Source organism: Epinephelus fuscoguttatus, linkage group LG17 (genome assembly GCF_011397635.1).
Source record: "Epinephelus fuscoguttatus linkage group LG17, E.fuscoguttatus.final_Chr_v1".
Lineage (NCBI taxonomy): Eukaryota > Metazoa > Chordata > Actinopteri > Perciformes > Serranidae > Epinephelus > Epinephelus fuscoguttatus.
The window spans coordinates 15042065-15058397 of record NC_064768.1 but is presented as its reverse complement, the minus strand read 5'-3'; the positions used below and the strand labels follow the sequence as shown (position 1 = coordinate 15058397).

The 16333-nt window shown below is 39.9% G+C and overlaps 2 protein-coding genes across 4 annotated transcripts in view; one reads left to right on the top strand and one right to left on the bottom strand.

The window, feature by feature from the left end:
• The window catches only part of eya3 (EYA transcriptional coactivator and phosphatase 3), a 28494-nt gene extending 18268 nt beyond the window's left edge, over positions 1–10226 (top strand). For all 3 annotated transcript variants that reach the window (XM_049601835.1, XM_049601833.1, XM_049601834.1), the window contains 8 exons: positions 192–275; positions 382–471; positions 855–913; positions 1040–1200; positions 2983–3097; positions 3414–3535; positions 3635–3735; positions 4841–10226. In XM_049601835.1, coding sequence (XP_049457792.1) covers positions 192–275; positions 382–471; positions 855–913; positions 1040–1200; positions 2983–3097; positions 3414–3535; positions 3635–3735; positions 4841–4921 — 813 coding nt within the window. In that variant the 3' untranslated portion in view covers positions 4922–10226. The remainder of the gene's footprint in view (positions 1–191; positions 276–381; positions 472–854; positions 914–1039; positions 1201–2982; positions 3098–3413; positions 3536–3634; positions 3736–4840) is intronic.
• Positions 9158–15909, bottom strand: LOC125904443 (XK-related protein 8-like). The gene is made up of 3 exons (XM_049601836.1): positions 15482–15909; positions 14514–14704; positions 9158–13391 (listed from the first exon to the last, which is right to left on the bottom strand). The coding sequence occupies exons 1-3, from the start codon at positions 15775–15777 to the stop codon at positions 12610–12612; spliced, it is 1269 nt and encodes a 422-aa protein (XP_049457793.1). The 5' UTR covers positions 15778–15909; the 3' UTR covers positions 9158–12609.
• Positions 15910–16333: the final 424 nt, after the last annotated feature.

Sequence of the window (16333 nt, the reverse complement as noted above, 5' to 3'; positions counted from 1 at the left end):
ATGAAGAGGCTGTTGCTCTGTCATTGGCTTAGCAGCATTTAAGAGTTTAAGCCAAACCCAACAAACAACATGTCACTTTAAACTGGACTCACCTGATCTAAGTTCTAAATATATGGAAAAGTTTTATAGGATTCAGTTCTTATCTTACTTATTTTTGCAGAGTGTAACATTCTTACATGCTGTTTTTTTAGCGTATTTTTCTGTGGGATCTGGACGAGACCATCATTATATTCCACTCACTGCTCACAGGCTCCTACGCACAGAAGTTTGGCAAGGTTTGTTTCTGTTAATATGCTAAAACTTTGAGTATACAGCACAAAATGAAAAATATGTTTGTTGTATGAAAGATTTATTGTTGGTCTGTGTTGGGTTGTTGTTCAGGACCCAGCGTCAGTGCTGAACTTGGGTTTGCAGATGGAGGAGCTGATCTTTGAGCTGGCGGACACTCACCTTTTCTTCAATGACCTGGAGGTACAGTAAGATACATTCAGACTGGTGTAGCCATGACAGGAATGAAGTGCAGGTCCTTTAAAAGTCTTAATTATATTTGAAAAATATTGGGCTTAAGTAGTCTTAAACTTGAATTTGTGAGGTTATAATAATTCAGTCATCTTTTAGTTTCTGTTTGTCAAATTGAGGTCAGCCCTTTTGTGTGGAAGTTACATTTCTAATGTTACAGACCTAATACTATCACTTTAAACTTCCATTTACGTGTTGGCAAAATGTAGACTGAGCTGACTCACCACTGCTTTATACTTACATGCAATGCTTGACTAAGAAAAATATGATTTGTACAAAAATCAATTAAGTACATGATTATATGATTTGTAAGAACCCTATTTGTTTTCTTTAAGGAATGTGATCAAGTCCATGTTGAGGATGTTGCCTCTGATGACAATGGACAGGACCTGAGGTGTGTTACATGCTGTCCTGTACCTAACACACACGATACAACCTCATCACACACTTCAACATCATGACAGAAAGCAGATTTTTTGCCATCGTCCAAACAAATCACAAGTGCTTCTTTCTATTTTAGTAACTACAACTTCTTGGCGGATGGCTTTAATGGTTCCAGTGCTGGAACGACATCAGGAACCACCACGGGGGTCCAGGGAGGGGTGGAGTGGATGCGGAAACTGGCCTTTCGCTACCGCCGGCTAAAAGAGATCTATAATAACTATAAAGGGAATGTTGGAGGTGAGTTTGCATCAATAACAACTCTGTCTTGTACAGCTGGAGTTTAAAATGACAGGCGCATAAGAAAAATGATGTGGTGATGGCAACTGTAAAACACTGAAAACTAAAAAGAGTTCTAGTCAGTAGACAGTGTTCAGAAGCTTGTGTCAATCAATTATTTATATTTATATGCCAAATATATGTCCAAAAAATCAGTATCAGAGTATACTACATCAAAATCCCTGTCTTCTCTCTTACTCTAAATGTTTGATGACTCATCCAGCACAGTCGATATTCGCCTTGTTGGCTGCCATCGGCCTATTGTTAAATAAGATATTCATGGATGTCTGTTGTTACGTCAGTTTCACACTGGCTAAAAAGCAGGGCTCATTACTAACAGCCACAAACTTAAATTGATGAACATGTACAAGAAGAACGCAGTGACAGTTTGGAAGATGGGCTCTGTGATCTTACTGTTGTGTGATGAGACGGCAAGTAGCAGCCGGTGTCCGACCGTCCCAGGGGCAAAATAAAACGTGTTTGGAACGAACAGAGAACCTCCCCAGGACGAAAGGATGTAGTAAACTCACTGTTGTTGCGTTAGAGGATGCACTCAATGCATGAACAACGAATCAGTGTTAAAATAAGCCAGAGGACAGATAAGTAACGTCAGCTGTTAGCAGCTGGTGGTCGAAACAAACAGCTCATGGAGTTTGCACTGACTTACATAATGATGTGTTCAAGTCCTATTCAGTAAAAATGAGTACAAGGTGTAGGTAAATTATAACATTCTCATGATGTGTTTAGTGTAATCTTGTAAACTTTAGGTTTTGGTGAGAAATTTGAATAAATAGGAGAAATAATTAGTTTTTTAAAGCTGTTTTCCATGTGAAAGATTATATTAAACTTTTGTTTCATGAGTTTGTATAATTGAATCTGTGTTCATTTAGAGGTAGTGTAATGAAGGGCTTAATTACAGTTATTTTTTTATAGTGTTTCTCTGGCACAGGAGGAGGAATAAATAACAAAAAACAAAATGAACAACAATATAAAAACATCAGTATCATTATCAGCCAAATTGTTATTAGGTATCAGTATTGGCTTAGAATTTCAAAGTTGGTGTATCCCTACTGTACTCAGGGGCGTGTACAAAAGTTCATATGATCAAATGAGAGTTTAGTCATATAAAACTGCACTTAACTGTTTGAGGATTGTACTGGCTAACAAAAGCAATGTGGAGAAGGATGGGAATAGATGTGTGTTTGGGTATCAGAGGGCAAAACTTTTTTTTTTTTTTTCCCCCCCTTCATTTTCAAAACAGTGTGATGCGTTTGTTTTGATAAAGAAACCTAGGGGCACTCACAGCCATGTGAATTACAACATGTTTGACAACAGTGGAATTAGTTTCAAAGTCTAAAAGGCAAACGAAAGCAAACACACACATCTGACGTTCCACAATTTCCTCTCCCTGTGTAAAACAAACAAGGTAATGTTTCAGCCCAGTGGCCCAGATAAACAGGGAGATGTCTGTTTGTGTTAGGGATCTCTGTGTGTGTGTGTGTGTGTGTGTGTGTGTGTGTGTGTGTGTGTGTGTGTGTACGTGTACACCTTTTGCCTTTTTAATATCAGACTGGAAGTATGTTTTTGAAAGGCATCGTCAACCACAAAACATTTAAAAGGTGCATCACTTCAAACATTCGTAAAATGGGGATGATGTTAGACTGACAGGTTATTCCTTATATGCTGATAGCGGTATTTAAATCCTGCAATATTGAGGTTGTATGTGCACGTTGTCTCTTTCAGGCCTGTTGAGTCCTATGAAAAGAGAGCTGCTTCTCCGGCTTCAGTCTGAGATTGAGAACGTTACAGACGCGTGGCTCACCACGGCCCTCAAGTCTCTGCTGCTCATCCAGTCCAGGTCTGAGCAGAGGTTATTATGTTTAAACATATTTCAGGTACTCTGATGCAAGATGAGTAGAGTGCGCTCTAATCATGTGAATTATTAGATTAAGGTGACTGCTATATTTAAGATTATTATCAAAGTTAGTAACAGTTTTCTCTTAGTGACCCAAATGAGTGTGTTGACTTTTAAAAGGCAATATTTATTCAGAAAATGATGCAACACTAGATACATGTTCTGATAAAGCTTCTGGTTTTTCTCTGTGAGCCCACGTTTATTCAAGTATATGGATTTGTGTGTGTGTGTGTGTGTGTGTGTGATATTCCACCAACAGGGGGAAGTGTATGAATGTGCTGGTCACCACCACTCAGCTGGTCCCTGCACTGGCCAAGGTGCTGCTCTACGGCCTGGGAGACGTGTTCCCCATCGAGAACATCTACAGTGCCACTAAAATAGGTACGTATGAAATTGATGTCAGTACAATTAACTGATCTAAATTATTCTCTACAGTGACTTTGTAATGTCTAATTTTCCCTGTGGTTTCCTCTCATGCAGGGAAAGAGAGTTGCTTTGAGAGGATTGTCTCTCGCTTCGGGAAGAAAGTGACTTATGTGGTGATAGGTGATGGTCGAGATGAGGAGTTTGCAGCAAAACAGGTAAACATTTTAAGTCTTAATATTTCCTTACTTCTGCCTTCCTTTGTGTGTCTCAGACAAAGTTGCATGTTCTCAGAAATGTTGTTAAATACTGCACTGCAGGCAAATACAAGTGCAGGCACTGTGACTCTCCCTTTGTTTGTTTAAAAAGTGTCCACATCAGACGAAGCTTACTCGTCAGGATGTGAGCATACACGACTCAAAAGCTTATTAAATTGTAAAGTAAACACTAAAGCAGGTGTAAGGTGTACTATGCACTGCAGGATTGTCAGTTACTGTTTGTAAACATGCTCGCCAGCAAAAGTAAAAGTAAAAGCCAACCACAGATTCTCTCCCGTCTGGTGTTTCACCTCGCTATATTTGCATTTTGTGTCTCTTGGATGCCTACTGATCATGGTTTGGCACCTGGTTGGTACCTTTTTATTAAGTCCCGTCCTCACCTGAGTGCTGTGGGGGTACATGCCTACAAATGTCCTGGGCATTGAAGTAATTATAAAATACAGGCAGAGGGCAGTGTCTCTGCAACCGACACACACTTCCAGTAGGTCATAAATGATCCTGTGTGGTATATCTTTGAGGTAAAAAATGTCAAAATAGACGGACTGGAGCTGGCGCCTGACTCTGTTGATCAGTTACTAAAGCCACAACAAGTGATCCAAGTCTGGTGTGCTGCTTCTCTTTGGCTGTAAAACGACCACGTTGCCTGTTTTACCGGCCTGGTTCCAGACTTGTAAATTGCCACTTTCATCTCAGATTCATTTATTCAAATATTTCAAATGAAATGGGAATCCAGTGTGATTATCCAGGAAGCATAATGTATTCACTTGAGAAAACAAATCTGCTCTGTTTTTCTGAATTAATGAGATAATAATCTCCATAATTCCTTGTTTTCTTTATAATGAAGATTATTATTATCTCAATAATTCAGAAAAAAAAGAACTATTCTTTTTAAATAAATGCACTACACTTCTGTCTCCCTCCTATTCAAGCAGATTTGTGAATTGATCTGGAGATGTCAAGTTACAATTTGACGACATGTAAAGCCTTTGTAAGCGTTTGTGTCTGACACACTGTCATGTTTCTGTGGTTGTGTCTCTCTCTGTAGCACAATATGCCTTTCTGGCGGATCTCCACACATGGCGACCTTGTGTCCCTGCACCAAGCGCTGGAACTGGACTTCTTGTAAAGGAGGCAGCGTTGAATATCGCACACTAAAGGGAAAATGTCGTCCTGTCAGTTTGTGCAGTGACATTGTGTGAGAAAATCCTCCACAAGCCTCGAATGATACACACTCGCATATAAGCAAATCTGCCCTCACTAGACGACTAAGTAATGACTCACTGTGTGATGTGTGATGGTAACGGGGTGGGAGCTGACTGTGAGAAACGGACTGGATGCATCGTTTGGCTGAGTTAAAGGTTCCTCACGCCCAGCGCTCCCTCCTCTACGGCAGCTAAACTCACCACGGCTGAAACTGGCACTGATTTGGACACAGAAGGGAAGACATCCATTTTATTCCTCCTCCTTGTTCTCATCGTCTTTCAAGTATCATAATCTCCTGCAGTGAAAACAATCCCTCTCGTTCTTTTTTCTCGTCCTGGAATTAATCAACCAAAGGGCCACCTTTGTTTGTTGGCATTCTCGTTTTTCTTGTTGCTATGTTTTTAATTTAGCTGAAAGAATATCAAAGTTAATTTGCTTAAACAAACCTCTCTCGTTTGCACTCATTCAAAGACTTGAAAGCATCATTTTGCAGAGGTGACTGAGTAATACCCATTCAGCTGTTTAACAAGAGGAACTAGATGAGGTTATAAACACGTAACTTGGTCACAACCTTCCCTCCTGACCCGACAGCCACACCATCAGTCAGCTGTCCTGACCTCTCCACTGTGTTGCAACAGCAGATGTGTGGTCCTTATTTTACATACAGTATGTGTCATCTGTGGTCAGTAAGGATATGTGCAGAGAATCAGATACTCCGTTCAACTTCTGACAAAACTGAAACGACCTTTCTGTAACGCTCAGTGATATGACAGGTAGAAAGCAGAGCAGGATGCTCCGAACAGACACCAAACAAGCAAGTAAATTTCCTCCCCCACTAGTAGTAGTAGCATTAGTAAGACTAAGCACGAGATCTTGAAAATAACGTCTGAATGAAAACCTTAGCAGTGTCCCAAAACCACACTAACTCTAATACTGAAAGTACAACATACTAATCATCATAGTATCCTGTTTTAGCAGTGGGGCTGCACGGTATGTAGGAAATAAGTGATAACGTTGTTAAATATCGCAATGATGATATTACTTGCCAATAATACACAGATATTAAAGGTCCAGTGTGAAGAATGTAGGGGGATATATTGGCAGAAATGGAATATAAAATGATAAGTATGTTTTATCTAGTGTATAATCACCTGAAAATAAGAATTATTGTGTTCTCGTTACCTTAGAATGAGCTGTTTATTTATACATGGGGAGCTGGTCCTCGTTTATGGAGATCGCCATGTTGCTACAGTGGCCAGAACAGACAAACCAAGCACTGACTCCAGATAGGGCCATCTGAGTTGTCACATTTTCCCATCAGTCACCATAGTGAGAAGCTCATGCAATGAGCAGCATCGTAGTGTCACTGGTTTGTAACGTGAAGCTGCTTTATTCAGTGTTTTTACCGATTTTAAATTACTGTTTCTGTTTGTTTTGGATAGGAGGAGACCTCTGTGGATAATTCGGCTCCCGGTAAAAATATGCCAAACAATAAACACTGAAGGGATTCTAACCAGGAGAAGTTTTTGTTGGTTGCACACTGCATTGCACCACTACATGCCACCAAATCCCCCTAAATCTTACACACTTCACCTTTTAAAGTATACTCAGTTCTGCCTTTCTGAATTTAAAGAATGAAAGGAAATTATTTTCAACTTTCTTGTTTGAACAAATTGAACATTGAATTAAACACAAAAGACACCAATAAATTAAAAAAAATTAAAAGCACAATTTTCTATTGATAATTAATAAAACGTGCAGCCCTATTTAGTATCCAAAAACATTAACATACATAATCTTTTTATGTTTTGAGGGAATTACATAATACACCCAAAAGTCTCTGCAAGTTAAACTTCTAGAAAGCTAAACATTTTTCTATAAATATCACTTATTTTAGTTTTCCAAGTTTTATCTTGAGTTTTTTCCCTTGCACCCACAACTTATTTTAAATTTTCTCCAGTTGTGAGCACCCACCTAATTTTCTCTGGGAACTGCATTGTGTGAAAAGTGTCTAGAATCGACCATATTTAGCCGCCTACTGTGTGATTAGTGAGCCACAAAGTTGTCACTTTTCTATTGTGAAGACACTATACTAAAAACCTGTGCAGAATCAGTATGTGGTATGGATTTGGGACACGACAATCTGATTTAAAGGATTCAGTGTTTATTTTCTGGTTTGAGGAAAAAGCTCCACAAACCATTTAAAAACCTGTTGATTATCTGAAAGTTGGTTTGACACAAAGCTACAAACAGGGCTGTTCTTCTTCGTTGATGATGTTATGTTATACTAGTAATATACTGATGCAGCTGTTTTTGGGGTTCCTAAGTATCCCTTAACTCCCATGAGGAGATGAACTGCCATTAGAAATTCATTGAAGTGCTTAGTTGAAAGTGGTACAATACAAGCATTTAAAATAATGGGATTTACTGTAGATTGGTTAACAGTTTATGTTTTTCAGAATGATGTAAATCAGGATAACGTGACTCTGGTAACAAATGTTAAGTGTTTTTAGGTTGAGGGAGGAAAATATAAGGGATCATACCCATGGATGGATTCCAGAACTGGTCACAGAGCCTCTGTTTAAAATGGCCGGTAACTTTTATTGTTGTAAAGTCACAGAGCTCAGTTTGTGTTTTGTTTTGCTCCCAATCCTTTGCCAGTCTTTTTCCTTTTAGAGCCAGGCTGAAGTGTCCGTCAGTATTGGTGTATATCTCAGCCCATAAGTAACAAGACATTGTAGTGCAGAGACAGTGTTTCCATTCCCTAATTCTTCACCTAAGAGCACTGACTAGTTCATTTTTTTGTGCTGTAAAACGTCTCTCTCAGGATGGTCACGAATCTAAAGGATCTACAGGGTTAGGGGCTGTATGTCAAGATTATAGTGAATGGAAATGCAAAATAACTACAGATAACGGCTCCATTTGCCCAAACGTTACGGGATGCAGGATCTGAATTGGTTTGAATGGAAACCTGTCTGTTATGGATCTGATGTGTCAGGAAGCTTTAGACAGCCTCTCTCTTTCTCTTTGTGTCCAGCATGAACTAAACATTGAAGTTTAGTTTTTAAACCAACAACAGCACCCAATAGCTTTGGTTCAGGATGAAGGTCCTGGTTGTGTGGGTGCTCCTATGTGTTGAGACATCTGTCCTCAGGGGCCCCATTGTCTCATAATCCGCCCGTGCTCTCACCTTTCAGCCTCTGACTCAGCTTATACATTGTTTGGAGGATTATAATCACTTAAGAGGTTTCATTATGAGTTTCCTCTTCTCATAGTGAAGACAGTTGTTGCATCTCATCACAGGAGGAGAGCGGTGTTCGTAAAGCATTTGTACAATTTGACAAAACCAGGGCAAAAAATAGTCTTAGCCAGTAGGATTAAGTTTGATTTCTCTTACATGTTGTCATGTTGTTGCAACAAAACCAGAGTTGCTCTGTTAACACAACTGAATGTCAAAATGGTCATTTACCAAAAAGGAATTTGCATACTTTCGTTTCCAAAGACTTTACTCAACATGTTTCTCAGTTGTTTTTCAGGCAGTTGTCAACATTCGTTGTATTAGTTAAAACTGGAGCTGCAACTAAAAATTGTCTTTATCGGATTATCTGCAAATTATTTTCTCAATATTTTTGGTCAACTGTTTCATCTAGAGTTGCAACGATTAGTTGATTAACTAAGTGGTCAATCTGAAAAAAAAATTCAGTTGTAGTAAAAAAAAATTTAAGCAAAAATGCCACTAACTAACAGGTTCTAGCCTCTCAAATGTGAGGATTTGCTGTTTTTCTTGGACTTATATGATAGCAAACTGAGTATCTTTTGTTTTTTTTGAGTGATTGTTGGTCTAAACAAGCATCTGAAGATGTCACTTTGGGGTCTGGGAAATTGTGAGTAGCTCCTACTACTATTCTTTGACATTTTTATAGACCAACAATCAATCAAGAAAATAACCATAAGTTGCAGCCCTAATTTTGTCCATGAAATGTCAAAAAAATGGTTAAAAATGTCCATAACAGTTTCCCACAGCTCAATGTGACGTCTTAAAATGTTGGACCAAATTTATTGTCTGAGGAATATGTAAAAGTGCAAATATTCACTTTAAAACAAGTGAATTTTTGGTGCTTTTGTCTACAAAAACTTACTGAAACAATTAGTTTATTGTAAAAAAAAAAAAGTTGCAGACTCATCAATTAATTGTTTCAGCTCTAGTTAAAATTTAGGAATTTAAGTGTATCCAATAAGTGCAACCATAGCTTTGAATTTTCAGCCACATTTCAACCCACAACCTCTTGGAGGCGTATCAGAGGGGACAAATTTACACAAAGGATGATGACTGTGCAATACATTTCTACTTTGCTCACTGACTGTATTTCAAGGGACTTGTCATTTTGTAGATGGTGAGAGAAGCCGGAGGAGTTGATCGACTGTCCCCCGGTCCGTGTGAGATTATGACTGAACAATACTGAGCCTGAAGAAGACTTCGTATTTACACACATGCAGCTTGACCGTTAAGAATGTGTATTTCTGTGTAATTTTTGTTTGTCTTGCGTGACTGTGCATATTTATATTGTGCCTTTAACCATCAACTGTATGCATAATCTCAAAGGGAAAGATTTTGTTTGATACATTTATCACTGCATTGTTATATTATCCAAAGTGTTATCTTACTTTTTTTTAATTCAATACTTTTTTTAAGTGTTTTTTTTTTGTTACTAGACTTTGTTTGATTTGATTGTGTTGTCTGCACTGTATTTGAAAGGCCTCCTCCTAGAAAACTATACATCCATTTTGGGGAAAAGTTCATGTGGGTTGCTCAGTGTTTAAAGAAAATTATAGTGAAGGGCCGAAGAACAGTTACTTTGCTATCAGTTATGTTTTCAAAGAATAGATGTCTCAATTTGGATTGACAACACATTTGTGTTTCATGTAAATTTACTTGTGGAAATCCCACCATCAGCATTCAGTTTCTGCTTTGTATTAGATTTCTGCTTCCTTTTGAAAAGGAGATTGCGTTTGTTTTGTTGCTGTGAAACGCTTAGCATCGCTTAGAGACAATCACGATCTAAATACATGGTATTTTTAATGCAGATTACTAAAGTGAAAGGCATGTTTGATTGTTCAGTGTGAATTAAAGGTAAATCTATCAGTCCTGGTGTTTGAGAAAACTGAGACCATATGCAATCTTTGCATTTTTGTCTGCATATTAAATGTGTTTTCTGTTTTTTTCTTTACTTTGTCTGCATGTCATGTCTGTTTTGAAGTATACCATGGCTGTTAAATAATGACCATGGCAATGTTTAAGGGGCTATATTCTTTCCAATGCCAAATACTGTTATTATTTTTAAAATACTGTATGTTAATGTTTTGTTTTTTAATGTATTTCATCTCATTTTCAAGGACCTGTGAGGCCACATGTAGAGAGCCTGAATGTGATCCTGTAAATGGAGCACCATCATAATAATCGATGCTAATTTAATTACAATAATCACTATGTTCCCCACAGTAGCTGTTTGGGACCTCGACACAGCCCTGTAAGGTTTCCCTGTGTACCTTAGACACTCATTACAGTGTAAATAAATTTCAAAAAGTTTCAGACTCAAGTTTTGGTTTATTATATATTACTATAAAAAAAAATACAATTGTATACAAAAATACAATTACAAATTATTGACAGACAACATCTGTTATAAATATAATCCATAAACATTTTCAGTAAAAATCTGTTTCTTAATGATAAATGTGATATTGGAAGATGTTTCTGGGCAGCTGTTAATAGACTGGTCCTTATTGGTTGTTAACAATCATTCCTCCCTTCCATACATGCCAAAGACATCCCCCCTAATGCTATTCAACTATAAGCTTTCACAACAATATAGTTCAGTCACCTTCCTCGCATTAATACCTTTCACGAAAGTCAATTTTAACATTTTGGTCGACTAAAAAATGTCTGTACAGCACTTGGTCATACTCAAAGATCCTCAAAGGAGTTGGGTGTTAGGGTTTTCTAGTAAGAACATTTTGTAATCATGGATTTAAGCTTGTTCTTGGGGTGGCAGTAGCTCAGTCCATGGGGACTTGGGTTGGGAAGTGGAGAGTCGCCTGCTCAAGTCCCCGCCCGGACCAAAATATGGAGCCTGGACACTGCTGAGTTGCCCTTGAGCAAGGCACCGAACCCCCCCAACAGCTCGGAGTGCCTGTCATGGGCAGCCCCCTCACTCTGACATCTCTCCACTTAGTGCATGTATAGGTCCTGTTTGTGCATGTGTGTGTTCAAACCTGTGTGCAATTGACAACAGAGTGCAAGAATTGAATTTCCCCTCAGGGATTAATAAAGTATATAAAATAAAAAAATATAAAGTATTAAAAAATTAAATTAAAAATTAAAATTCTCCACTAACAAAAATTAGCATTAGCATAAGCAAGATCACAGTTAACAGCTGTAAATGCATTGTGTAACCAGTCTGGCAGCTAGTGTTAGGGTCACTTCTTGCTCCAAAAATCCAAGGTGGCACTCAAGGCCAAAACAGGAGTTCATAAAACAATGTGTGACATCACAGAAGGCTTGGGTAATATCTCACTTTTCCTACCCTCATACTTTCCTAAAATTTCACACAGGGGTATCCAGTATACCATGATATGGGTGTGCGCCACTGCTATGCCCCCATCCCACTACTTTCCGCATACTCTAGCTTTTTCAGACAAATAAATACATAATATAAACTCACAAAATGTTCATCTAAGTCATATTCTCACACCTATTTTCCTCATTAAAACAGAAAAATACAACTACGCCTTTTGAATTCAAATTTCTCTCAGACATGGAACTAAGGCTGGCTTAACTGACTGAGCAAACTCATTGTAAAACCCTCTTTTAAACTCATCAGAAACCAAATAATCCATCTCGGTTACTCTTTTTAGTCATCTAATAAGTTAGTCATGCGGGCCAGTGGTGCACTGGATAACACGTCTGACTACGGATCTCATTAGTTAGTCCACTGTTCCAACAGTCACCGACTTTTATGGTGACTCTTTTTTCCCGTTGGAAATACGTCTTTTCTATCAAGCGACACTCATCAAAAGTGTCATGCACCAAACCATAGATAAGGCTTAACACAAGCCATTTAGATGCACACTCCCCTTCACCAATCAGTCCAAGACAAGCAGCAGTGGTGGGCAGGGCAGAGGCCAGATCCAGAATTTTTCAATGAGGGAGAAAGAAATATTTGAAATACTTGAAATCATGTCTGAAGGAGAAAAATCTCTCCACAGGCAGTACGAACAAGAAGGAAAATTACAGCAACCCAAAACTATTTCAGTGTACATATGGGCATGTAAGTATCACTTTAAGGCAGACTTAAAAAAAGTGAACCTATCCTTGAAAAGGAAAATAAATTACATGATGATCGGCACATAGCAGCACCAGTTAGTGCAGTGAAGACAGTGCTCATGAGAACACAGCAGTCGTGACTTGTAGTCGTTTCCCATGAGGTTGAATCAGGGAGCAGGTCACAGTCCCTCTATCCCACACAACCTCATGATCTTGATTAATGAGGCTTGTCAAGTCTGCATGAGTCAGTCTAACCTCCGTGTCTGGTGGATGTCAGGTGACGCTGCTCAGGTGTAGAAGTTCTCAGCCAACTTCTTCATTCTTTTATTGCAGCGTTTAGTGACCGGTGCAGGTGGGCTTGGCCAGCTACGATATGTAATCTCCTTCTCCACGTCTAAATCTTCCAATGAGGATATAGGAAAGTCTGTCTCATCTCCAGGGAGAGTCCTAGTAGGTCCCTGTCCAACTCTGGAGTTTTCTGCAGTGTCCCCTTTTAGCTCCTCCTTGGCCAGGCTTGGATGGCTGTACTTATAATATATCATCTTAAAAAAGAGGCCAAGGATGTAAACCCCAACAACACTGACTGCTGTGATGACAGCATACAGGGGTGGGATTTCAAAATAAGGCGGTTCTGTGCTCATCTTCCAGCACCACAGACCACAGAGGAGGGAAATGTCAACCAGTATGTAGCCATGATAGAGCAGAGTCCTGTACCTCGTCCTCCCCTCGACCACATTAAGCCAGTCGAAATACCAGATGAGGCCCACAGTGGCTCTGTAAAGCCATTCTCCACAAGCACTGTCCATGAATTCCGTCTTGGCTCTCCAGACGAAAAAGAATAACACCATCCAAGAGCACAAGAAGTGGGTGAAGATGAAGCAGGGCAGCACGGAGGCAAAGAGGGCGAGGGCGGTTAGACGAGACATAATGAGGAACAGGTTCCAGAGGAAGTAGACTAACGAGGAGATCATCTGCTGTTTCTGTTTGTCGGGCAGAAAGGAGCGCAGGGATCGGTGGTACATGGTCACACTGAAGGCGATGGCTGAGGCTGACCCAAGGGCCTTTAACACTGAGGAGGAGAAGACGTCATCATTAGGGAAGCTAGAAGTGACTGTAATTAATGCGTTTCCTCTTAGTAAAGACTAGATAGTATTTTCATTGATAGAGTAGCCTTTTTCATGCATATACAGCACTGTTTTGGGTGCATTAAAGATCCCTTCAAATGAAAATCAAGTTTTTAAGCTTAGTAACAGGTCCATATGGTGTTTTGGTGAGCATTTCTGCCTTGGAACTGTATAATGTACCAATGACCAGATTCAGACAGCCAGGGGATGATATGTCACATGCTGGTACCTTCATTATGGCAAAACAAGGGGTATCAGAGGAGAAGAGGTCCTCCCCCAGGAAATTTTGAGTGCCAAACATTTAATTTCATGCATTTTGATCCATGTTCAAGCACTGATTTCTGCCCTTTTTGCATCTATTTATGAAGGAAATGTCATGGTACAAGGGTGGCACGGTGGTGTGGTGGTTAGCACTCTTGCCTCACAGCAAGAGGGTTGCCGGTTCGATCCCAGGCGTGGGAGCCCTTCTGTGCGGAGTTTGCATGTTCTCCCCGTGTCAGTGTGGGTTCTCTCCGGGCACTCCAGCTTCCTCCCACAGTCCAAAGACATGCAGATTGGGGACTAGGTTAATTGGTAACTCTAAATTGTCCATAGGTGTGAATGTGAGCGTGAATGGTTGTTTGTCTCTATGTGTCAGCCCTGTGATAGTCTGGTGACCTGTCCAGGGTGTACCCTGCCTCTCGCCCAATGTCAGCTGGGATAGGCTCCAGCCCCCCTGCGACCCTCAAGAGGATGAAGCGGTTAGAAGATGAATGAATGAATGAATGAATGTCATGGTACATTCTGCTTCAACTATACATAGTTGCTTTTTTGTCTGGCTGTTCTATGGCAGATTGCAACCATTGCAGATTGCATACTGCTGCATACTATTTTACTGAAGGCACTGTTGCACTGATCAACTGATCAGTCACAGTCTAGCAGTCTTTCGAAGTAAAAGTCCTCTGCTACATTCATGTTTTCATTGGGGGGGGACAAATGCACATGTTAAAAATATTGAGGGGACATACCCCCTGGTGACTCCCCCAAATCGAAATGATGTAGCTCTGAGAGATGAGAACACACTGTACCTGTCACAGGGTCAAGCTCGCCCCGCTGCATAATGATAGTGAGCATGAGGACAAGCTGAGGGGCACTCTCCGAAAATGTCTCTATGAGCCGCAGCATGCTCAGGTCGTGGCTCAGGAACACTGCTGTACCCTCGGGGTCATCGACCTCTGAGTAGGAGTTGCATAAGGAGATCTCCACTACACCTGCATGCCTGAGAGGACAAAGTTATGGGATAGAGAAAGCAGAGTTAAAACCAATTGAGTTATGTCAGTGATGGAAGAAGTGCTCAGATCTTAACAGTGCAAGGAACAACACAACAATGTAAAGTACAAGTTCATCAAAACTGTTCTTTAAGTACAGTATTTGAGTAGATTTATTTACTTTCCACCACTGAGACACTCATTGTGATTTCTTTGGTAGTGTTGTCATCAGTGCAGTGCTTCAACAGAACCAGTTCAACAAGGCTCTAATATCAAATCAGATTATCTACTGCAGATAAAGAAACTTTCATATAACTCACGTTTCATTCTTGAATCTTTGTTGTCACAAAAGTGGATCTACAGAGACTCTTTCGCATAAGGCATGCCACTGTTACAACACACTACTGTTACAACTACTATCATGTACCAAATTTAGAGGAAATGAAACAGCTGATGTAATTCACAACAGAAATTACTTAATGTTTTGTTTTTATCTAAAAAGATAGAGTGTTTTGCGTATACTAAACTTCAATAGTTTTTACACCACCCTAGTTTGGAGTTGAGCTAGAGTGAAACACAGCTGTTCCATTCAGACTGTATTTCCCGTAAATGGGAATATGTGCATGAACAGACAAGGGTGGAGCTCTCTGATACAGAGCCACATGTAAAAAGAGGAATCGCCTTACTATTCTGCATTCACACTCACTTCCCCACACATACAAAAGGAAATACAGCCTGTGGCACTTGGAACACACCAGGATTATTGTAATACACAAGGTTTGCACAACCTGAAGTAGATCCCCAGCTGGAAAACATGAAGCAGCCTGAGCTGGCTCGGGCTCAGGCAATTTTCAACCTTTGTCTGCCTCTTAAATTCCTCATAGCTGTACCACAGCCAGCTGTAGCCCTGAACAAGAATGGACGAGCCGATGAGCAGCAGCAGCAGGATGCCAAGGCTCCAGTAGGCTTTTTCTTGGTAGAAAGTCACAGCTGCCCATATATCCAGCCCTATGTCAAGCAGCAAGAACACTAGTCCACAAAGAATAAAGACGAAGTCCACGAGGGAGTACTTGAACACACCCATAGTGTTTGTCAAATTAAAGTTTACACATATCCCCTTTAACTACTTGCTTCTATTGTGGCTACATATTTTGGGAGTTGTCAACACGTCACTTGTTAACTGAAAGTAGGCAAAGCGGTAAAGTTCAGTGTCAAACACTTGTAACTCCTCCTATTGACCCTCCTTCATAGTTATGTAACTTCTTAAAGGGATACTGCAGTAATATATTCATTACCAGTTTACATGCAAAGAACTCATACTGACAGCTGTCACTTTAATCGTTAAGCTCTATAGTACTACCACATTTAAAGAAAGCTATTTTACTGTGAAATAAAAGAGACTGAGCTGTAAATTATCATGCAGATCACATACTGTCTGCATGAAGCGTACAACTAGTTATTGTCTTGCGGATGCATGCCTCTGCCAACAAGTCAGGTTGCAGTTTACACATCTGTCCAAACTCCTATAATATAGTAGTGATAGAATATATGTCATGAATTTCCAGTGAGAAACCACCTGAAGCTGCATGTTGGCAAACCCAGTGAGCTTGTGGCGGACTAGAGGAACAGGATACAACACA